Source organism: Dendronephthya gigantea, unplaced genomic scaffold, assembly GCF_004324835.1.
Source record: "Dendronephthya gigantea isolate DGI-Jeju-01 unplaced genomic scaffold, DenGig_1.0 000309F, whole genome shotgun sequence".
Lineage (NCBI taxonomy): Eukaryota > Metazoa > Cnidaria > Anthozoa > Malacalcyonacea > Nephtheidae > Dendronephthya > Dendronephthya gigantea.
In genome coordinates, this window is record NW_021163319.1 from 113997 (window position 1) to 137500 (window position 23504).

General features: G+C 34.9%; 1 protein-coding gene, 2 long non-coding RNA genes and 1 pseudogene across 9 annotated transcripts in view; 1 reads left to right on the top strand and 3 right to left on the bottom strand.

The window, feature by feature from the left end:
* Positions 1 to 303: 303 nt before the first annotated feature.
* Positions 304 to 1622, bottom strand: LOC114541791 (annotated as a pseudogene).
* A 4320-nt stretch (positions 1623 to 5942) lies between these two features.
* Positions 5943 to 10082, bottom strand: LOC114541787. Of its 3 annotated transcripts, none has more exons than XR_003689346.1 (3): positions 10058 to 10082; positions 6783 to 6877; positions 5943 to 6249 (listed from the first exon to the last, which is right to left on the bottom strand). It is a non-coding gene; the product is annotated as an uncharacterized LOC114541787 (long non-coding RNA). The 3 variants fall into 3 exon arrangements; XR_003689344.1 differs by lacking the exon at positions 10058 to 10082 and adding an exon at positions 8650 to 8676; XR_003689345.1 differs by lacking the exon at positions 10058 to 10082 and adding an exon at positions 7246 to 7257.
* Positions 10083 to 11644: 1562 nt separating this feature from the next.
* LOC114541788 lies at positions 11645 to 17383 on the bottom strand. 5 transcript variants are annotated; one of them, XR_003689348.1, is made up of 6 exons: positions 16992 to 17383; positions 16663 to 16706; positions 16471 to 16551; positions 13611 to 13668; positions 12256 to 12345; positions 11645 to 12053 (listed from the first exon to the last, which is right to left on the bottom strand). It is a non-coding gene; the product is annotated as an uncharacterized LOC114541788 (long non-coding RNA). The 5 variants fall into 5 exon arrangements; XR_003689347.1 differs by having other exon boundaries at positions 13619 to 13668; positions 16992 to 17379; XR_003689349.1 differs by lacking the exon at positions 16663 to 16706 and having other exon boundaries at positions 13619 to 13668; positions 16992 to 17376.
* A 5012-nt stretch (positions 17384 to 22395) lies between these two features.
* The window catches only part of LOC114541801 (cylicin-2-like), a gene marked incomplete at its 3' end in the record, with an annotated part of 2810 nt that continues 1701 nt past the window's right edge, over positions 22396 to 23504 (top strand). Inside the window, exons 1-2 of the mRNA XM_028561607.1 lie at positions 22396 to 22469; positions 22828 to 23504. The exon at positions 22828 to 23504 is cut by the window's right edge and continues 365 nt beyond it. Of these exons, the coding sequence (XP_028417408.1) occupies positions 22396 to 22469; positions 22828 to 23504 (751 nt within the window). The remainder of the gene's footprint in view (positions 22470 to 22827) is intronic.

Here is a 23504-nt window from a genome sequence, read left to right on the forward strand (position 1 = left end):
GGTAAAAAACTAACCGCCCCGCGCTTTATATTTTAAGGTTTTTTGTTTTTAAAAGTGTATGTAAGATCACAGTTGAATTTCTTTTAACTGTAGTGAAATATAAGTGAGTAAGGCCTGGAGCTGTGTGTTATGCGAATAAAATATGACATAACTTCTTTTAAGTGCTTAAAAAACTCCTACTTGTATAGCCGACCCCCGATCACGGTTATTACTCTCTGCATGCGCTTTTAAGTAAGGTTATATTAGTAATACAAATAATAACACTTTGTTTATATTGTTGTATAGTTTCATATTGGTGTTTCAGTTGAATTTATTAAACTAATTAATCGTCTCAATTTTTTGTAGCAAAGTAAGATAAAGATGAAATGCTTCTTTCGCATTAGTTGGTTTTGTCAGGCCAAGCTCTGTCATTACGAACGAGGCAAACTCTCCAAATTCATCAGAGAAATCTTTGACAGACATTGAATAATCATAGAATTCATTCACTTCGTCCCGGTCAATTTCCTGTTTACAATCCCCTGTGTCGAAAAGATGCGGCAAAAAAAACATCACGTCAGGCCTCCCTCTGGGTCCAGTGTTATTTCCAAATTTGCTTGGGGCAATAATATGTTGGTTCCACATTTCTGCAACTTTGTGTAATTCATTTCTTAGTATATCCATAAAACAAAACCTTATCAAATCCATTTGTACAGGATCCGAATCATTAAACAAATCAAAATCTCGTAAATCCTTGAAAAAATTTATCCACCATCCAGGCCCATCCCGAATAAGATGAGACCAATAGGCTTCTATTCGTTGATTTGACGTAGAAGTACCAATTGAAAAACTGGCAAGACCAGCATGCTCATCGTGATGCTGAGATCGCAGAAATATTTGCAAAGCCTCGACGATGCTGTTTCTCAGTGCCATCGTCAGAACCGCATTCTTGTGGTACACCTCCAATTTGCAATACGGCATCAAGGTAATATTTACCAATGACCTGAGGATTTTTATTAGTCGGACCCACTTCGAGCCAGATCAACCTTCTGGAAAAACCATCAATGCACCCATGTATATTAAACCCGAAAGGTTTCAACTTATCATGGCCGTCTATGTGCCATATATGATTGGGTCCCCGAGATGAATAAGCTCTTCTTCGAAGCCTTTTCTTTGCTCTACTTTGCACTCCTTGAGGATCTAGTTTTACCAAACATTTTCGAATAACGTCCCTTCGAACAGTAATACCATACTTAGTTGATATATGTTTCCACATTTTGCGATATCCAACATTGCATTTACTGCCAGCTAATTCAATCTCCACAATACACTCGATTTCCTCTTGTGTCAATTGTTCTTCGGCTGGAACACGTCTTCGAAGTCCTAGGATTCTTAATCTTCTTTTAAGTGTCGATAAGCTGAATTCTATTCCATGAAGCTTAAGAAATTCTAGAATTTCATGGTTGGTGAACCCTTGTTGAAAATAACTTGTTATTAGCTCAGTTTCATCTCGTCCATGCCTTCGGTCAACGTTCATGCATGGAATGTAGTCATTTAGAGGCATAATAAAGGTATAAAATACTGATTTAAAGTAGGGACAAATAGCACACTATCAGATCAAAATAATCAACTCATTTAACAACGAACTTTTCGGTAAAATACGAAACTGCGTATGTCTGTGTAAAAATTGTTTGGCACTGAAAGTTAAACTGAACTGTTAATAAAATTTGAAACTAAACTGTTTGTTAAAATTTACTAAACTGTTTGGTAAAAATTAAAACTGAACTGTCAAAATATAAACAGAACTGTGTGTTTGTGAAGCAAAACTGAACTGTGTTAAAATGTAAAACTGAACTGTCAAATTGAGAACTGAACTATGGAAATTTAAACTGAACTGCTAAAAAATAAAACTGAACTGTCTAAGAATAAGAACTGAACTGTGACCCTTGTGGGCCATCGTAGTATAGTTCTCTCACAGTTCAGTTCTGATTTTTGTACAGTTCACACACAGTTCAGTTATGAATTTCGTACAGTTCAACACAGTTCAGTTCTGATTTTCGCACAGTTCACACAAAGTTCAATTCTGATATTTGTATAGTTCTCTCACAGTTCAGTTCTGATTTTTGTACAGTTCACACACAGTTCAGTTATGAATTTCGTACAGTTCAACACAGTTCAGTTCTGATTTTCATACAGTTCACACACAGTTCAGTTCTGATTTTTGTATAGTTCATTCACAGTTCAGTTCTGATTTTCGTACAGTTCACACACAGTTCAGTTCTGATTTTTGTACAGTTCAACACAGTTCAGTTCTGATTTTGGTCAGTTCACACACAGTTCAGTTCTGATTTTCGTACAGTTCACACACTGTTCAGTTCTGAATTTCGTACAGTTCACACACAGTTCAGTTCTGATTTTTGTACAGTTTAACACAGTTCAGTTCTGATTTTCGTACAGTTCACACAAAGTTCAGTTATGATATTTGTATAGTTCTCTCACAGTTCAATTCTGATTTTTGTACAGTTCACGCACAGTTCAATTCTGAATTTCGTACAGTTCTCTCACAGTTCAATTCTGATTTTTGTACAGTTCACACACAGTTCAGTTCTAAATTTCGTACAGTTCAACACAGTTCAGTTCTGATTTTCGTACAGTTCACACACTGTTCAGTTTTGATTTTTGTATAGTTCATTCACACTTCAGTTCTGATTTTCGTACATTTTACACACAGTTCAGTTCTGATTTTCGTACAGTTTAACACAGTTCAGTTCTGATTTTCGTACAGTTCACACACAGTTCAGTTCTGATTTTCGTACAGTTCACACACTGTTCAGTTCTGATTTTTGTTCAGTTCTACACAGTTCAGTTCTGATTTTCGTACAGTTCACACACAGTTCAGTTCTGATATTTGTATAGTTTTCTCAAAGTTCAGTTCTGATTTTTGTACAGTTCACACTGTTCAGTTCTGATTTTTGTTCAGTTCTACACAGTTCAGTTCTGATTTTCGTACAGTTCACACACAGTTCAGTTCTGATATTTGTATAGTTTTCTCAAAGTTCAGTTCTGATTTTTGTACAGTTCACACACAGTTCAGTTCTGTTTTTCGTACAGTTCAACACAGTTCAGTTGAACGATATTAGTCTTAGGAAGCCATTTTCAGCATCTTAAAACAGTTTTTGAACAAAGGGGTAAGCCTTTCCATTTTGGTCAATTTTGACGACTTTTTCAACTTTTCAAAAAGTGTCTCAAAATGCTCTAAAATGAAAGATATTAGTCTTAGGAAGCTTTTTTTAGGATTTTAAAACAGTTTTTGAAAAGTTCAAAAAGTTGTCAAAATTGACCAAAATGGTAAGGGGTAAGCCATTTTGATTACTTTTTCAACTTTTCAAAAAGTGTCCTAAAATGCTCTAAAATGAAAGATATTAGTCTTAGGAAGCTATTTTTAGCATTTTAAAACAGTTTTTGAAAAGTTGAAAAAGTCGTCAAATTGAATAAAATGGTAAGGGGTAAGCCTTACCATTTTGGTCAATTTTGACGACTTTTTGAACATTTAAAAAACTGTTTTAAATGCTAAAAATAGCTTCCTAAGACTAATATCTTTCATTTTAGAGCATATTTGGTTATTTTTGATCAATGGTTCAAAAACTGTCTTAAAATGCTAAAATGGCTTCCAAAGACTAATATCTTTCATTTATATCATATTTGGTTGGTTTTTTGAACATTGAAAAAGTCGTCAATTTTGCCTTTAAGTATTGAAATGTATTATTTTATGGCACGTATCAACACACAATGCGGTGGCCTAGTGGTTAAGAATCCTGCGAGGGTAAGTGTAATTTTTCCCACCTAAATTGCTATTTAATTTAAAATTCTTCGAATAGGATTTAGTAAATAAAAAACAAGAACTATTGATAAATGATGCTGTGGCCCAGTGGTTAAGACTACCGGCTACCAGGTTGTGAACCTAGGTTCGAATCCTGCCTGAAAAAAGTTCGATTTTTCCCACCGAAATTATTCTTTAATTTAAACTTTATCGAAAAGGATTAGGTCAAATAAAGAACAATAGCTTTCAACAAATGATGCGGTGGTCTAATGGTTAAGACGTTCGTCTTTCAATCCGAGGACTAATGCTTCAACTCCTGGCAATGCAACAAAATTAGCCTAAAAAATTTCAGTGTGACTTGGAATGTTTAAAACAGTTAAAATACTTCTCGGCCTTTGCAAAAGACAGTAAATTGGAAAAAATTTGAAATATAAAAACCAAAAAAAATCTATCGCCTTCAAAAGTACCTGAAAATTGAAAGAAAAGCACAAGAAAAAAGAGTTCTAAAAACACGAATCTTCTAAAAAGCCTGAAAATGAAGAACGTCGGCCGGGAAAAAAATTTAACAATGTCCCGCTTTTAAAAAACTCATGTTTACTTACCTTAATTTTTTTTCACGAAAATTTGACAGGGTGATTTTCTCGAGAGTGAAAAAATCTAATTTTTTTCACTTTTTTGAAATTCTCCAAGGTTTTTTTTTACGAAGATGTATTTTGTCTTGGGCTAGCTGTGTCAATCTTGGGCTACCTGTGTCTGGCTTGACACAGGTAGCCCAAGACATAATACTTTTTCGTAAAAAAAATCTCAGAGATAAACTAGAGATATAAAAGAGAAAAATAGAAAATAAACCAGAGACCACAAGACAAAAATCAAGTTTTTTCTAAAACTTTTCAAAAAACATTTAGAAAATACTTAGAGAAAAACATTAAGAAGAAACTAGAGAAAAAAACTAAGCAGAAAAATAGAAAAAAACTAGAAAAATAAAAGAAAAAACCAGAGAAAAGAAAACTAACTAGAAAAACTAGAAAAAAAAACTAGAGAATAAAAGACAAGAGAAAAAAGAAAAAAAAAACTAGAGAAATAGAAGAAAAAAACCGAAAAAAAACTAACTAGAAAAACAAACAAGAGAAAAACATTAAGAAAAAACTAGAGAAAACACTAAGTAGAAAAATAGAAAAAAACTCGAGAAATAGAAAAAAAAACCAGAGAAAAGAAAACTAACTAGAAAAACTAGAGAAAAAAAAAGAAAAAAACATTAGGGAAAACTGGAGAAAAAAACTAAGTAAAAAAATAAAAAAAAACTAGAGAAAAAGAAGAAAAAACCAGAGAAAAGAAAACTAACTAGAAAAACTACACAAAAAAACTAGAGAATAAAAGACATGAGAAAATAGAAAAAAAACTAGATAAATAAAAGAAAAAATAGAGAAATAGAAGAAAAAAACTAAAGAAAAAAAAACTAGAGCAATTGAAGAAAATACTAACAGATTTAATTTAGAAAAATACTAAAAAATACTAAGAGGTTCAACTTAGAATTGTCAAGTCACACAGAAGAACTTGCAAAATAAACTAACTAGACTAACTAGAAAAACTAGAGAAAAAAACAAGAAAAAAACATTACGAAAAAACTAGAGAAAAAAAATAAATAGAAAAAAAACTCGAGAAATAGAAGAAAAAACCAGAGAAAAGAAAACTAACTAGAAAAACTACAGAAAAAAACTAGAGAATAAAAGACAAGAGAAAATAGAAAAAAAAACTAGATAAATAAAAGAAAAAATAGAGAAATAGAAGAAAAAACTAGAGAAAAAAAAACTAGAGCAATCGAAGAAAATACTAACAGGTTTAACTTAGAAAAATACTAAAAAATATAAAGAGGTTTAATTTAGAATTGTCAAGTCACACAGAAGAACTTGCAAAATAAAAACACTGACACCTCAGACGAAAAAGGTTTATTTCTTAAACTTTACAAAGAAAAAAGATTTATAAATCCAAGTTTTGAAAATTGTCACATTATTCATAACATTTCACACTAAAAAATATTAATCAATGAAACTGGGTGCCTTTCAACTTTCTTCAACACCAAAGAAAAAAAGAATTTCATCAAAAAAATAATAAGAGAAAATATATTTAGAAAAAATACTAATACTAAGAAGAAATTAAAGAGAAAAGAAGTATGAGAAAAAGCCAAAAGCAACTGCTAAAATATTTTCATTTGTGAAAGCACAGGGAAAAACATGCAAAATCAAAACACCAACACCACCAGACAAAAAAGTTTACTTCTTAAACATTACAAAGAAAATTTTCTCTTTATAAATCCAAGTTTTGAAAATTGTCACATAATTGATCACATTTCACACATGTTATCACACACTAAAATATTCAATGAATCTAGGATAGGGCTAAAATAATTCAGGTTCTTCTGGGGTGCCTTTCAACTTTCTTCAACTTCATTCATTCTAAAGAGAAAAAGCATTTCATCAATCCTTTTACGCAAAAAGTTGTATTTTCAACCTGACATCATTATTAAAAGATATTACTCATTATCTTACTTTAGCCATCTTTCATGGATAGACAATACATTCGTGAATGCATTTTGTTTTATGCCAATTATATTTTAGCTGTTTTCAATAAAAAGAATGTGTCACATGCATATATTCAACCCAGAAATATGTCACTATTTAATTTGAACACAGAAAAACTGGGTACCACCCTTCTGAGTACTACAGAATATAAATCACATGGAAATCAGAAAAATTTCTCCCAAGTTTAAAATAGTAATTGCTGGTCTTTTTCATGGATATTTATTGTAAGACCACCACAGGAATTATAGTAATCAGCCAGACTTGTTCAGCTGTTATAGCATTAAGTTTCATCATTGGTTTCACACATGGTGACCATAGAAGCAAATTTCAATTTCATTGTTGTCATCTCAACAATGTAGTGGCTTTTTAAAATCAAATGCTGACCATCCATGACAAAATCAAATTACCTCAGTGCAGATATCTTGTTCACTTTTCAATCAATGTACATCTGACAGTAAAGTTCATATCCACGACTCATGTTGCACTCTTGACCAGGGAAAATCTTGAATATTACAAGAACACATGATTAATATAAAATTGCATTTTCAACTATCTTAATTATTGTCTAGTTTTTGGTCAGGCATTCTATGGTTACTTCATCCCTCTATATAAATATGCTATATTTATTCAAAGCCCACCACAGGAATTTATCATTGGTGACCACATAGAGAGCATAGAAGCAAAGTTCACTTAGCAATCCTAACAAAATTGTGACTGCCTGACGATTTTAATGAAGATCCTAGTTGCAGCAAATTCCCCCTTATACTAAATAACAAAATATATATCTGGGCGGTTGATATATATTACAAGGTCACTACAAGAATTTCAGCTGCAAGGCTAATATAAATTTTGAAGGAACAATCAAATTACCTCTGCAAAAATCTTGTTCACTTCCAATTTTCCTCTGACAGTAAAGTCCATATCCACAGCAGCTAATGTGGCTGGTTGCACTCTTGATCAAGGAAAATCTTGAATATATAAAGAAGTTATTATTAAGACAAAATTCCATTTTCAACTATCTTAATTATTGTCTAGTTTTTCGTCAGGTATTCTATGGTTACTTCATCCCTCTAATATAACTATGGTTGCTATATTTATTCAAAGACCAGCACAGGAATTTATTACTGGTGACACATAGTGAGTATAGAAGCAAAGTTCACTTTATAATCATAACAAAATTGTGACTGCCTGATGATTTTCATGAAGATCCTAGTTGCAAAAATTCCCCCTTATAGTAAATAACAAAATATATATCTGGGCGGTTGATATATATTAAGGTCACTACAAGAATTTCAGCTGCAAGGCTTATAATTTTGAAGGAACAATCAAATTACCTCTGCAAAAATCTTTTTCACTTCCAATTTTCCTCTGACAGTAAAGTCCATATCCACAGCAGCTAACGTGGCTGGTTGCACTCTTGATCAAGGAAAATCTTGAATATATAAAGAAGTTATTATTAAGAAAATTCCATTTTCAACTATCTTAATTATTGTCTAGTTTTTCGTCAGGTATTCTATGGTTACTTCATCCCTCTATATATAACTATGGTTGCTATATTTATTCAAACCAGCACAGGAATTTATTACTGGTGACACATAGTGAGTATAGAAGCAAAGTTCACTTTATAATCTTAACAAAATTGTGACTGCCTGACGATTTTCATGAAGATCCTAGTTGCAGCAAATTCCCCCTTATACTAAATAACAAAATATATATCTGGGCGGTTGATATATATTACAAGGTCACTACAAGAATTTCAGCTGCAAGGCTAATATAAATTTTGAAGGAACAATCAAATTACCTCTGCAAAAATCTTGTTCACTTCCAATTTTCCTCTGACAGTAAAGTCCATATCCACAGCAGCTAATGTGGCTGGTTGCACTCTTGACCAAGGAAAATCTTGAATATATAAAGAAGTTATTATTAAGACAAAATTCCATTTTCAACTATCTTAATTATTGTCTAGTTTTTCGTCAGGTATTCTATGGTTACTTCATCCCTCTATATATAACTATGGTTGCTATATTTATTCAAAGACCAGCACAGGAATTTATTACTGGTGACACATAGTGAGTATAGAAGCAAAGTTCACTTTATAATCTTAACAAAATTGTGACTGCCTGACGATTTTCATGAAAAAGATCCTAGTTGCAGCAAATTCCCTTTATAATAAATAACAAAATATATATCCGGGCAGTTGATATGTATTACAAAGTCACTACAAGAATTTCAGCTGCAAGGCTAATATAAATTTTGAAGGAACAATCAAATTACCTCTGCAAAAATCTTGTTCACTTCCAATTTTCCTCTGACAGTAAAGTCCATATCTACAGCAGCTAATGTGGCTGGTTGCACTCTTGACCAAGGAAAATCTTGAATATATAAAGAAGTTATTATTAAGACAAAATTCCATTTTCAACTATCTTGATTATTGTCTAGTTTTTCGTCAGGTATTCTATGGTTACTTCATCCCTCTATATATAACTATGGTTGCTATATTTATTCAAAGACCAGCACAGGAATTTATTACTGGTGACACATAGTGAGTATAGAAGCAAAGTTCACTTTATAATCTTAACAAAATTGTGACTGCCTGACGATTTTCATGAAGATCCTAGTTGCAGCAAATTCCCCCTTATAATAAATAACAAAATATATATCCGGTTGATATATATTACAAGGTCACTACAAGAATTTCAGCTGCAAGGCTAATATAAATTTTGAAGGAACAATCAAATTACCTCTGCAAAAATCTTTTCACTTCCAATTTTCCTCTGACAGTAAAGTCCATATCCACAGCAGCTAATGTGGCTGGTTGCACTCTTGATCAAGGAAAATCTTGAATATATAAAGAAGTTATTATTAAGACAAAATTCCATTTTCAACTATCTTAATTATTGTCTAGTTTTTCGTCAGGTATTCTATGGTTACTTCATCCCTCTATATATAACTATGGTTGCTATATTTATTCAAAGACCAGCACAGGAATTTATTACTGGTGACACATAGTGAGTATAGAAGCAAAGTTCACTTTATAATCTTAACAAAATTGTGACTGCCTGACGATTTTCATGAAAAAGATCCTAGTTGCAGCAAATTCCCCCTTATAAAATAACAAAATATATATCCGGGCAGTTGATATATATTACAAAGTCACTACAAGAATTTCAGCTGCAAGGCTAATATAAATTTTGAAGGAACAATCAAATTACCTCTGCAAAAATCTTTTCACTTCCAATTTTCCTCTGACAGTAAAGTCCATATCCACAGCAGCTAATGTGGCTGGTTGCACTCTTGACCAAGGAAAATCTTGAATATATAAAGAAGTTATTATTAAGACAAAATTCCATTTTCAACTATCTTAATTATTGTCTAGTTTTTCGTCAGGTATTCTATGGTTACTTCATCCCTCTATATATAACTATGGTTGCTATATTTATTCAAAGACCAGCACAGGAATTTATTACTGGTGACACATAGTGAGTATAGAAGCAAAGTTCACTTTATAATCTTAACAACATTGTGACTGCCTGATGATTTTCATAAAGATCCTAGTTGCAAAAAATTCCCCCTTATAGTAAATAACAAAATATATATCTGGGCGGTTGATATATATTACAAGGTCACTACAAGAATTTCAGCTGCAAGGCTAATATAAATTTTGAAGGAACAATCAAATTACCTCTGCAAAAATCTTTTTCACTTCCAATTTTCCTCTGACAGTAAAGTCCATATCCACAGCAGCTAAGTGGCTGGTTGCACTCTTGATCAAGGAAAATCTTGAATATATAAAGAAGTTATTATTAAGACAAAATTCCATTTTCAACTATCTTAATTATTGTCTAGTTTTTCGTCAGGTATTCTATGGTTACTTCATCCCTCTATATATAACTATGGTTGCTATATTTATTCAAAGACCAGCACAGGAATTTATTACTGGTGACACATAGTGAGTATAGAAGCAAAGCTCACTTTATAATCTTAACAAAATTGTGACTGCCTGACGATTTTCATGAAAAAGATCGTAGTTGCAGCAAATTCCCCCTTATAATAAATAAAAAAATATATATCCGGGCAGTTGATATGTATTACAAAGTCACTACAAGAATTTCAGCTGCAAGGCTAATATAAATTTTGAAGGAACAATCGAATTACCTCTGTGCAAATCTTGTTCACTTCCAATGTTCATTTGAAAGTAAAGTTCATATCCACAGTTAATGTTGCACTCTTGTCCAAGAAAAATCTTGAATATAAAAAGACATTATTAATATAAAATTCCATTTTCAACTATCTTAATTACTGTCTAGTTTTTGGTCAGGTAATCTATGGTTACTTCATCCTTCTATATATAACTATGGTTGCTATATTTACTTCAAGACCACCACAGGAATTTATTACTGGTGACACATAGTGAGTATAGAAGCAAAGTTCACTTAGCAATCTTAACCAAATTGTGACCGCACTGACAATTTTCATGAAAAAGATCCTAGTTGCAGCAAATTCCCTCTTATACTATTGAAATAACAAAATACATACCCAGGCAGTTGATATGTATTACAAGGTAGTGACAAGATTTTCAGCTGCAAGGCTAATATAAATTTAGAAGAAACAATCGAATTACCTCTGTGCAGAAATCTTGTTCACTTCCAATGTTGACCAAGGAAAATCTTTAATATAATAAGACATTATTAATATAAAATTGCATTTATAACTACCTTAATTATTGTCTAGTTTTAGCAGAAGGCACACAAACAGTAAAGTAAAATACTTAACTTTGACCAGACAGCACAACAATCTTGCTCAGAAAGGTCCGCGAACGGTCCACGTGTATAGTTTTCTTCGGCATCGCCATTTTGAATTCGGCCGGGCGAGTCTTGAACTGATTTCTATTTCAACTGTTCTCTTGACGTTCGTCTTGATAACTAGCTGTTGAGATAAACGTTAATGACAAAATCTTCAGTTCTGCTTCAGTCTATGGGTACGAAAATTGCTCAAGACATAAATTTTCAGTAAAAAATTATCATCATTGCAGGCAAAATTAATCTCGAAACTTTAGATAACCTTGTACGCAGAATATTTCATATTGTATATGGTTTTTTGTTATTTCTGACCGACAATTAGCAGAAGGCACACAAACATCAAAGTAAAATACTTAACTTTGACCAGACAGCACAACAATCTTGCTCAGAAAGGTCCGCGAACGGTCCACGTGTATGGGATCGCCATTTTGAATTCGGCGGGCGGCGAGTCTTGAACTGATTTCTATTTTCTATTTCAACTGTTCTCTTGACGTTCGTCTTGATAACTGGCTGTTGAGATAAACGTTAATGACAAAATGTTCAGTTCTGCTTCAGTCTATAGGTGCGGAAGTTGCTCATGACATAAATTTTCAGTAAAAAATTATCATCATTGCAGGCAGAATTAAGTTCGAAATTTTAGATAACCTTGTACGCAGAATATTTCATATTGTATATGGCTTTTTGTCATTTCTGGCCAACAATTAGCCGAAGGCACACAAACATCAAAGTAAAATACTTAACTTTGACCAGACAGCACAACAATCTTGCCCAGAAAGGTCTGCGAACGGTCCAGGTGGATGGTTTTCTTTGGCATCGCCATTTTGAATTTGGCCGGGCGAGTCTTCGCATTCATCTTGACAACTAGCTGTTCAGATAAACCTATATACAACGAAAAAAAAGGGTTCGGCTCAGCTACACTGTACTCCTTAAGGAAGGCCTACGGCCTTCCCGTAGATTAGTGTAAAGGCCTACAAGTGGGAACTAGCAGCGTGCGGGGGACCAAAACGCTCTAGGCAAACGGTCCCCCTACTGGGGTCGGACAAAGCAACCGCAGATTACGCATATAATCGCCGGAACCCACCTTTTAGTCAACGGCGAACTCCTTCTTCTTCGAACAATCTTCAATCTTGCTGAGCTTCGATCTTGCTGTCCACCTTCGATCGCCACCAATCTAAAGAAATTTTTTTTTAACGTTGAGATTAGTTTCATAGGCAATAATTACCATGTGATCTTAGCAGATCACGTGGTATGATAATGTACGACAACATGCCGATCAACTCCGAACATCATCGTGAGCGATGTTACTATAAACGAATCACTAAACGCCTAGAAAAAAGTTGTCCTTTCCTATATTTCAACCTTTTAAAAGCAGTGCATTCTAGTTTTGTTTTGAAGCACAATTTGTTTTTTGCTTCTAGTTTTTTGGTTTCGTTTTAAAAGGTGAATTGTCTCTGTGTGCCGAATTCTTTGTATTTCTGATGTCAAACATCCTGTTCTTTTTGGTATCATAAATATAAGCTCCTTTGTTTTGGAGACATACAACAGTTTTTTTTATATTTTAGCCAAAACATATAGCAGCAATTACAGATTCACTAAGTTCATTCTCATCTTGATTCACAAATTTTTAAAGGACTTGAATCGATTCCATGCGGTCTACAATAGCTGGGCGAACGTCTTACACCTAAAGTCAGTCAAAGATTGTTGTATCTCAATTCTTCAGCTTCAGTGGTTCTTTAGACTTAGCAATAGTTTATTTCCCTTTCTTATCATTGCATTCCAGTTTAAAATTATAGTTTATATTGTATTTCCAGGCATTTATTCCATATTTCCCTTTCTTATCATTGCATTCCGGTTTCAATTTATAGTTTATATTGTCAGACAATAATTGTCTTTCCAGGCATTTATTCCACTACATATCTCCAATATTGTAAAAGTGGTTCTTTAACCCTCAGATCAAAACATTGGCAAAAACAATCTGAAACACAAAATATTAACATCAGACTCTGATAAAACAACATTGAATCAACGTTTAAACAATTCTACTTCCCCTCATTCTAAGGCTACTAAATGGTGCTGACCCCTCTTATATATCAAACTACATGCATCAACCTGCCTTGGCAAAAACAAAAACGGGCTTTAAAGAGTTAGTTTTCCATTTCTTTTCTTAGCACTTAATCGAATGTTTCAAAATACAAACTAATTTGGCAACACAGGTCCCACAATTATGTCAAACACCGAATACATGGTCTGAAATAATTCGCCATTCCTCTCGCCTCTCGACTGAAGGCGGATTTTTTAATAAAATTAAACCACAAATCTTTCTTAAAACTACTGCACCCTTACTGAAGTGTTCGGTTGGGGCATGGAATGTTAAAATAAAACAAAAACAACACACTATTAAAAAAAGTACGAAAATTTAATAAAATGGCGGCTTACTGCCTTACCTCGTGGTTTTCAAATCGCCTTTCACTTCATTTCTCGCTGGACTTTTAATCTAACAAAGCAGAAAAAATGAACGTCATTTACGTGAAATAAATGCTTTGGCATAACAAACATTCTTACTCTAAAACGTTGAACTAATGCAAAAGAAATCGACCGAAAAAATATTCAGAAAATTCCAACATTCGATGCGCGAGGACGAAGTCATATTAAAAAAGGCAGCAAACAAAAACATACGCTTATAAGATATATATCTAGATATACTTATAATCGGAATATCTTTTTCTCAACAAGCTTCACTTCATTAAAATAACTTTATAGTTTCTCTTTAAAACATAGAAAATTAAAAAATTTCCGGGCTTTCCTTCCTTCGCCTTTCTTCTCCGAAATCTATCCTCGTTACCCGGTTTTTCGCGTACTGGGCGTGCCGAATGCCCCCCCTGATTTGTGCACAATTTACCGTACAATTTTATATTATTGATACTGCATGTCTAAATTCTAAAACGATCAATATTTTCAATACATTCAATATTTTTCAGGTAATTAGTTATTGTATTTAAAATTAATTGTGATAATGATTTATTTGATTCTTTCTCCATGTAAATAATCATGAGAACAAGCATAGGCATAGAGTATGGGGGCTGAGGGGCTCAGCCCCCCCAAGAAATCTTACTGGGGGGCCTCAGCCCCCCTAAAAATTTGCCAAAAAGTAATAATTGCATCAGAGCAATGTTGAATCTTTCAAAAAAGATCTTTATATACACATGAAACGGTATTATTATAGTTGATATTATAATATATCGAGCAACTCGGAAAAGCAATTGCGAAATACAGAATTTTCAAGCTGTAAATCATAAAATACATGGCAGCTTGTAAAATCATAAAATACATGGCAGCTTGTTCATTTTATCTTTCATTAGCTTTTCTACCCACAACAGGTCAAAATCATTGGTAAATATTTTCTCCACCTATCGGCCATATGAACCATGACTACCGATGCAACTATATATCAAGAGGAAATTTATTCTATTTAATTTTATCTAATGTCAGAAAGTGTTGCTAGCTAGATATCATGTATCTAAAGTTTAAGCCCCCCAGAAGAAAACAAAACTCTAAACCTATGAGAACAAGTTTCAAAATTCATGTTTGTAAATTCATAAATCCTTGCTCTTTGCACAAAATTCCTCAGTCAGCACTTTTTTATTGCTAAGACTCCCAGTGCAATCAATTACTCAGGCTTTTTGGAAAACCTGGAAGGATGGCCCACAAAATCAATTTGGAATTTCCCACAATTTGCATAACCATCCAGAGCTCCCATTTTCATCATATAATACCAATAAAGATACAGTACAGATATCAGATATACAGAGACAAAAGAGTACAGAGATCAACTGAAGCACTAACATATTGTACATGATCCAATAAACATCTGGGGCTTTTAAGTCTAGGTCATTAATTTTTTTTCATTTTCATTTTGAAAAATATAAAAATCTTTTCATGACATATTGCAAGTCAAGTTGCTCTGAGTAAAAAAGACTTGTAGAAAATTTCAATTGCTATAGTTACCCAGAACAAACACACCCAATGGTGGAAATAGACGATTTTTGCAAACAAGATAACAAACTAGGTTTTAACGCTAAAATGACAGCATTAGTTTTTTTAGTTCTAAATATTTTTGCCTCCAAGCTGAACCTCAAATAAATAAAACTTTTCCAAAACATTTTACAGGCTATATATTTAAAACTTCTATGATCTATCTAAAATAAACAGTCCCTATTTTACGTAGACTGAATGGTTCACGTCCCAGCCAATTGTCTTTAGAATAAACCATGAGAATTTTATCAAGTTACCTTTATTATTTTTCGAATTATCGTGCACGAAAGTAAGGGGAATGACAATTTTAGCTTGCTAAGAAAAACTAAAAAAGTTTTTCATTAATTATACAGAACAATGAAACAAGCTAATCGACTCCTTAAATTTTTAAAACAGGGTAAATCTACATTTTCAATGACCAACACCACCTTAATGAAATCTGCCAATTCTAGAGAGAGCATTTAATAGAGAGAGGCATTTATATCATTAGCACCACCATATTTTGAAGAAGTGAAAATACCACTAAGACTAAATATCAATAATTTGTGATGCCATTCTAATACATACAGCATCAAGTGTTAGTTAATGCAGTTTGTGCATGTTTAAAAAGTCTCCCATGTGTTTCAAAGTCGCAATTTAGGGCATGCCTATTGCAAAAATTTCCTCATTGTCAAAGTTTGTGCAAACTGTTTGTGAATGTTTCCAAAACAAAACAATTAAATTACAAATTAAAATTGAACATTATAACCAGACACTCTGAAACACACAACCACACTAGGGACATTAAACATTACTGGGACGATTAAGTTCAAAATGGAAAACAAAATCATCTATTTATTGAACAACTGAGCTGAAATATTTGATGTAAATAGTTTAATTGTCAATGGAAGTACATATTTAATGCGTAAGATGCAGGTACATTCATTCACAAGATCTGTTAGAGTACTTTTAAACTTGGGTTATCCACCGTTTAAGCTAAAGCCTTTCGAACAACCGGCCCCTGGTGTTTTGATTCGGAGGAGGCATTTATTAGACATAGATGCCTAATGCAAACATATGTTGAAGAGAGTAGTTTCAGACGTTTATAGGATAGAGACCGTTCATTGCTTATTAAGTGCAATCAAATCGAGTCCGTAAAATGCTGTAATACTATGACACAAGTTACTCAATATTCAATAACCTATCAAGCTCATTTGGAATATACAAAGGAAAAGGAAAGCCCAAACGAAAATCATATTTGATTATATTTATGTAAGAAACTCACCGTAAAATGACTGAAGTACGTTTTCAAGGAGGGACTTTGTTATCCACCATGTTACAAATGAATTTGTTTGGATGCTTCCTTCTAAAAATGCAATATATACCAACTGCAGTTAATCCATACATCTTTAGCAACACTTGTTCAGTTCTAGGCAGACAATTTTTGATGCACAATTTTTAAAATTAATAAATATACCTTGTTATTCTGTGAGCTGATAAAAGCCTGATCTCATTTACAATCTATAAGATATCAAAAGTTGAAAAGTTTTACTCATTTGTAAAAGTTATAAGTAATCAGATGATAAAAGGCGAACATGCAGAAGGTGGGTTAATAGTTCACATAATTCCACAATATTTGTCCATTACTAGCTGGTAGTCATCACAGTAAACCATCAATTATGAGTAAAAGCAATCAGCTGTAATCGTTCCACATGTTAAATTCCACTTATTCGAATTCGAATAAGCTTTATATCGCTTAAGATTACACTTAAAGAATAAAGCAAGAGACGGGAATATTTTCAATACCTTTCCGAGCTTGTAGCGCCAACAATTTACGATCTTTTTGCAAGCAAAAACATTTCTTGATTGACCACCATATTGAATAGATCGAGAGAGAAGCTCGTCGTGAACTGCGCATGTGTTAGGTTCAGCATAAATTATTACATCATAGATACGATTACGTAAACTTCATTTGCATATATCGTAGCTAGAGATTTGCCAGGCGGAAAACGGATTCTTATTATAAATATGAGAGCCCAACATATAACCTTAAAGAAAGTCATCATTACTTTTAAACTTCAATTGTTTTGATGGCTTTCTTAAATGTTATATGTTGGGCTCTCATGTTTATAATAAGATTCATTTGCATATATTGATTAGACTGATCATAAATTAAAAAGGAAGACAAAAGAGGTTGCTACCACAACCCGGGGGCACTTTGGGGAGAAAAACAAACCCCGCCGCGCCCCATTGAGGTAGCAGAGAGGAGAGTTTTTAGAAAGATCCCGAAGGATCTCCAACGATACCGCCATAGGCAGCACCGAGAGAAGACAGTCACATAATTCTATTTATTCAAATTAACTATATACTTATTTAAAAGAATTCTAAATAAAACTAGATCAAAATTAACTATTCTAATCACCATGCATTTTCCAATGGGCTGTTTAAACTCTTCGAATGTCATAATGATTGTTGTTCTTCCTAATTTTTATAGAAAAGGAGTACTTCGCACGTAAAGTTAAAGTTAAGAAACTTTAAAAAACCTCTGCAATCTTAACATTTAGTCCAAAATCGTCTACCACTTCAAGTTCTTTTCTATAGAAAGGTGATCTAGATCCCCTTACACTCGCATGTACCGATCTTAGAATTTCGAAAGAGATTCTGGTTCTCAACCAAGCTATGAAAACTGCATAACGTTCATGGTCTCTTGCTGCTAATTTCTGCGCCAGCTGAGTAAGAAACTTGTGGCATTCAGACCCCATTCCACCATTGGTTCCAAGAACAAGTGGGGTAAAGGAGCCCATTTCAACATCTAAAACTCTCTGTTGGTATTTTCTCTTCTTTTCGTTCTCGTGTTCCTTAAAAGTGTTCTGGGTTGGCCGGCCTTGGTTACATCGGGAGTTTACATGCGTTACTCTTACGTCAAAAAATGCAGTAGCTCCACGTAGCCAGAAACCGTCCGCCTTCATGTCCAATCTCGCTTCGGGACTTATATTGGCCGATCTCAAGTCAAATCTCTCATTATCAAGGGGTTGAAGATGAGGCTCAATTTCCACATTCTTACACACTTTATCCAGTTGCGCTGTTAGCAAATTACGGATTCCATCGTGCCTTTGTGCCACGAACCCACCTTTTTTACAAGAGAGGGCATGATTGATGTTAAAGCGATCTCCACACGCACAATGACTTGGTAAATCGTTCAAAGTTAAATTGTATCTCATTCGTAACGAGTCTCTGAATTCTTGCTTATTGAGGGCTAGACCTTGATCTTTGAGTGGAATCGCATTTAGCCCAGGAACTCGCTCCTTTGTCGGGATTGCTTTACCAAGAACAGTAGGTCTGGAGAAAGTGTTGCATCAATGTTATCCATTCTTGACTAATAATTTCCGCTTTGTTTGCTTGCTGCATTCGCTTCAGATCATCTATAGACTGCTCTATCGGTTCCAGAGCCTCACTCTGCGTTTAATTGAATTTACATGTTGATTAGTAAATAATTTTGAGGCTGCATATTGCAAAGGAGCTTCTATTCTCAAATTCGGTACGCCTAATCCCCTTGAGCTACGTTAGGGTCACAAGTTCACGAAGCTCACTCGCAAGGGGTTCTTCTTGACCAAAAATTGTGGTACGAGAATGTCATTCAATTTTCATGTATCGTTCTACGTACTCTTCGAAGGCCTCAATTGTTCGCATGAAGTAGGTAAATTTTGATTTGTATGCTTTCGTAAGGGCAATGTAGGCTGCATGAGGCTGGCTTTTCGCGATTTCCGTGAGTGATGAGATATCTTGTACCCATCCTTGAATTTTTTCTTTACAATACTCATCTTTATATTCTTTTGATCCTATAACAGCACCCAAATAGCGTTTTCCTTCTGTTGTAATTTTAACTTCTTCTCCAAGATCTGCTCTGCTTCTTTGGCCAGTTCTTGCGTCTTCACTATCAGCCAACACTTTGGACCATTTACTAGATAGCCGTGTTTCTTTCCTTGCTCTTCCAAATGCTTATACCAATTATATAAATGTGTCAATCTTCCTCCTCCCACTGAGTCATCCCAGCCATACTTGTTTGATTTCTGGTATGTTCAATTCAAACTTTGAATCATTATAGCTGTGTTAATTGAGTACCAGGACATAGCTAGAGGATCCCCTTGGGTGGTACCTTCTTGCGACAAAATCTCACCTCCCCCACATATGAATAGCCTGGAGGGGCATCTGTAGGTGTTAATGATGTATATGGACATTCTGTTGCAGGTTATTCAAAGATTGTGCAATGTTACCGCTGTATTCATTTGGTTAAAAGCATTGGTCGCATCAATTAATAGGATTCCATCAGTCCCTTCTTCCAAAAAAACATGGTTCATGGCATGTATTGCTGCCTCGGCCCCAGCACTGTATCCTGCACAAACTTGCAATGGCCCCGCTGCTTCCCTTATCTGCTCTCAAGAATAAAGTTACTGTCTTACCGATTATTCTTCGCAGCACTTCCCCACTCCAATTGGTCGAATTCCAGGATGTTTATCTAGTGGAATTAGCCTACAGGATGTGTAGCTTTTTAACAGGATGGATGGTAGCATAATTTCAACAGATTTTTGGTCATCGTTGATATTTCTTCTCTTAAGATCTTACCTTCGTTACTGAAATTCTTTGAGCATAAAATTCGTCGGTATATGTCTGCGTCCATACCAGACGGTCCAGCTGAGCCCTTAGTTTTAAAAGCTGCGTCATAAATCATCTGCTCATTGATGAGGTCGAAAATATTGGACGCGATTCGATCTACGGGACCATTTAGGAGGCATTCGTCCTCTACATCACTGGCTGCCGGGTGTTTCTCTTTCAAAGCTTCCAAAGTTTCCGGCGAAAGATCTAGTAAACCCGGGGAGCTTTCTTTATCCAGAAATTTAATCGCCGCGGATAGTTTTCCTTGCATTACCAATCTGGCGGAAACTCTGGAGATATCATTTACTGTGCGGGGTTTCTTGATGATAAGAATCGATCTTGTATAAATCTCACTTCTTTCATTAGTAGATTCAAGTCCCCTTGCTTCCATAGGGTTAATCTTCGTTTTATCGCTGTGCTGTGTTCTTTGCTCTTTGATGTTGCCGAGGGCTTTTGGAGAATCAAAGATGGAAGCACCATAAAGGCTTTCAATGCAATCGAATTGAGATCAGAATTGGAATTGAATTGCTTTAGCCAATAAGTAAAGTCTGCAATGAAATCTTTTCCCGCTCTGCCGGAGGGTATATTAAAAATGTTCCTTCTAAAATGGACGATTTCGTCATAGATTTTACAAATCTGATCGCATAAACTTTGTTGACTAATAGAACCCCACATTTTTTCTTTGATTTCAGACACCATAACATCCAATTCAGGTAGATTTGGCTTATTATTTGCATTTCCTGTGTCATTATATTTTGGTTCCAGTGGTGTCACAGGGGAACGATTTGGAATGCGAACATTATTGTGCTCTGTGCTAATTTCCGTTGTATGGCTTTGTTCCGATTCCATCAGTCCCAGAGGGGATTTGTAAAGCGCATTCTCCGTGTCCATGCAAATTTCTGCAGCTTTACCGTTGCAGAGGCGTACTGCAGTTTCCCCTTTGCTTTCTCAGGATTTATTTTCGCATGTCCTAATTTCTCGATATTTGAACTATCTATTAGAATTGCTTGCTGTGCGGGGTGTTGAAAGGCGACGGTACCCGACTCGTTCTCCATACAGCTTGATTTCATTTTGAGCTTAGAGCATTTTCGAAGCTTACATATCTGATGACTTGTCTTTCTATTCAAACAACAATTACACTCGCCACAATTTATTTTCCTCAGGCACGAATCGCAGCTACCACATTTTCTCCTTCTTTTCTTAACAACACCTTGCTCTAAATCGACTATATTGCCTCGCTGTCGCATCTTGACCGCCAAAGTTTGTTCATGACTCTCAAGTTCATTTGATCAAGACCTTCTACATTCGTCGTAACTGGATCGTAATTTTCGATTGTAGAAACATCGGTAATATTTTCTACATCATTTTCTACTAGTTGTATTAAATGTTCAGCCAAATCACAAGAATTTTGGCTGATATTTTTTGAAATCGCAGAGCCCAAAATTTCATGACCGTCTGCCAGAAGTGACCACAAAAAAGAAGGGTCAAGAAAGGAAAGATGACAACCGAAAATCCTCAGAAGAGAAGACCACACAACGCCACAACATCTCATTAAAAATGTCTAGTATATATGTGACATAGCTCAGTGTTGATTGTGGGAGTGTTCCACATGGGCACTGAAATCTTAACCATGACCATATTAGTTCACTGGGACTGCGTGGCTTTTTTGCTATTCTATTTGCGTTTGATCATTTGGCATTTGCAATAGCATTTAGATTTGTTCAAAAAAAAGCAAAGTGAAAAATGGAAAATTTCGTTTTGGCGGATAGTGTATATATAGCGAACGTACCCAAACGTCCATAACGAGTACGTACAAGTCGCAGATGTAGTAAATTACGCGGACCTACAAAACATCCAGGTGCTTACATCGTATGTATACTTGTGAACTTTGAATTAATTTTTCATCAAGCCTTGGACATAATTAAGCCCTTTTTTTCAAGCAGCTAATTACCGAAACTTTCCAACAGTAACACGAAATTCTCCCTCGAAACCCAATAAAAAATAATCTTTTCTTTCAGGTCTTGACGAAAACATTTTTTTCCCGATGCAAAATTCGAACCACCACCAACTTACAAGTTGATACACCATTGTCGTTACCCTGCGACTATTGCCTCTTCGATACTAAGTGGTGTTTTTTATCTTACTTAAATCTTTTTTTTCAAGAGGCTTTTGAAAAAAATTTGTCCAGCATTCGAACCATTACCAAAATAAACACGAGAACACCAAATTCTCCGTTGAAACCCAACAAAAAAGGAGTAAGTCTATTTTGACGAATTTTTCAACTGTTCAAAAAATGTCTTAAACTGCTAAAAAAAAAACGGCTTCGTAAGACTAATAGCTTTCATTTTAGAGCATATTTGGTTGCTTTTTGGAACATTGAAAAGGTCGTCGTCAATTTTGACTAAAATGGTAAGGCTTACCCCTTACAATTTTGGTCAATTTTGACAAGTTTTTGAGTTTGAGATGGGTGACCACGCTTTGGTTATGATGTCAATTATTTATATAACAAAACCATGTTTTGGTTATGTTGGGAAAATGTTGGGAAAGTGTTGGGAAAATGTTGGGAAAATGTTGGGAAATGTTGGGAAATGTTGGAATGTTAGGGAGATGTTGGGGAAATGTTGGGGAGATGTTAGGGAATGTGGGAAAATGTTGGGAAAATGTTGGGAAAATGTTAGGAAAATGTTGGGAAAATGTTGGGAAAATGTTGGGAAAGTGATGGAAAAATGTTGGGAAAATGTTGGGAAAATGTTGGAAAAGTTGGAAAATGTTGGGAAAAAGTTGGGAAAAAAGTTGGAAAAGTTGGGAAAAGTTGGGAAAAGTTGGAAAAAAGTGGGAAAAGTTGGGGAAAGTTGGGGAAATAGTGGAAAATAGTGGTGTAAAGGTTGGGAAGATATTGGAAGAAGTGTGAAAAGTTTTGGAAAAGTGGGGAAAAATATTGGAAAATTGAGGGGAAAGGTTGGGGAATGTTGGAGGGAAATTGAGAAAGGAAGGAAAGGGGAGAGGAGGGAAGAAAGGACAGAGAAGGAAGAAAAGGGAGGGGAAGAAGGGGAAGAGGGAGGGAAGGAAAAGAGAGGAAGAAGAGGAGGAGAAGGAAGAGGGGAAGAAAGAAGAGGAGAGGAGAGGAGAGGGAAGAAGGGGGAAGGAAGGAAGGGGGGAAGGGGAAGAGAGAAGGGAGAGAGAAAGGGGAGGGAGAGAGGAAAGGGGGGGAAGGAGGAGAAAGAAAGGGAAGGGAGGAAGAGAGAGAAGGAGAAGAAAAGGGGGGAAAGGAAGGGAAGAAAAAAAAAAGGGGGAAAAAAGGGAAGGGGAAGAAAAAAAAAGGGGAAAAAGGGAAAAAAAAGAGGAGAGAAGAAAGGGGGGAAAGAAAAGGGAGAAGAAAAAGAGAGAAAAAAAAGGGGAAGGGAGGAAGGAAAGGAGAAGGGAAGGAGAAAAGCAGAGGGGAAGAGAGAAAAGGAGGGAAAGGGGGGGAAGAAAGAAAGGAGAGAAGAGGAGAAAAAGAGAAGAGAGGAAGGGAAAAGAGGGGGGAAAAGGAGAGAGAGGAGGAAAAAAGAAAGAGGAAAGGAAAAGGGGGAGGGAGAGGAGGGGGAAAGAAGGAGAGGAAAGGGAAGAGGAGGAGAGGGGGAGAGAAAGAAGGAAAAGGGAGGAAGGAGAAGGAGAGGGGAAGAA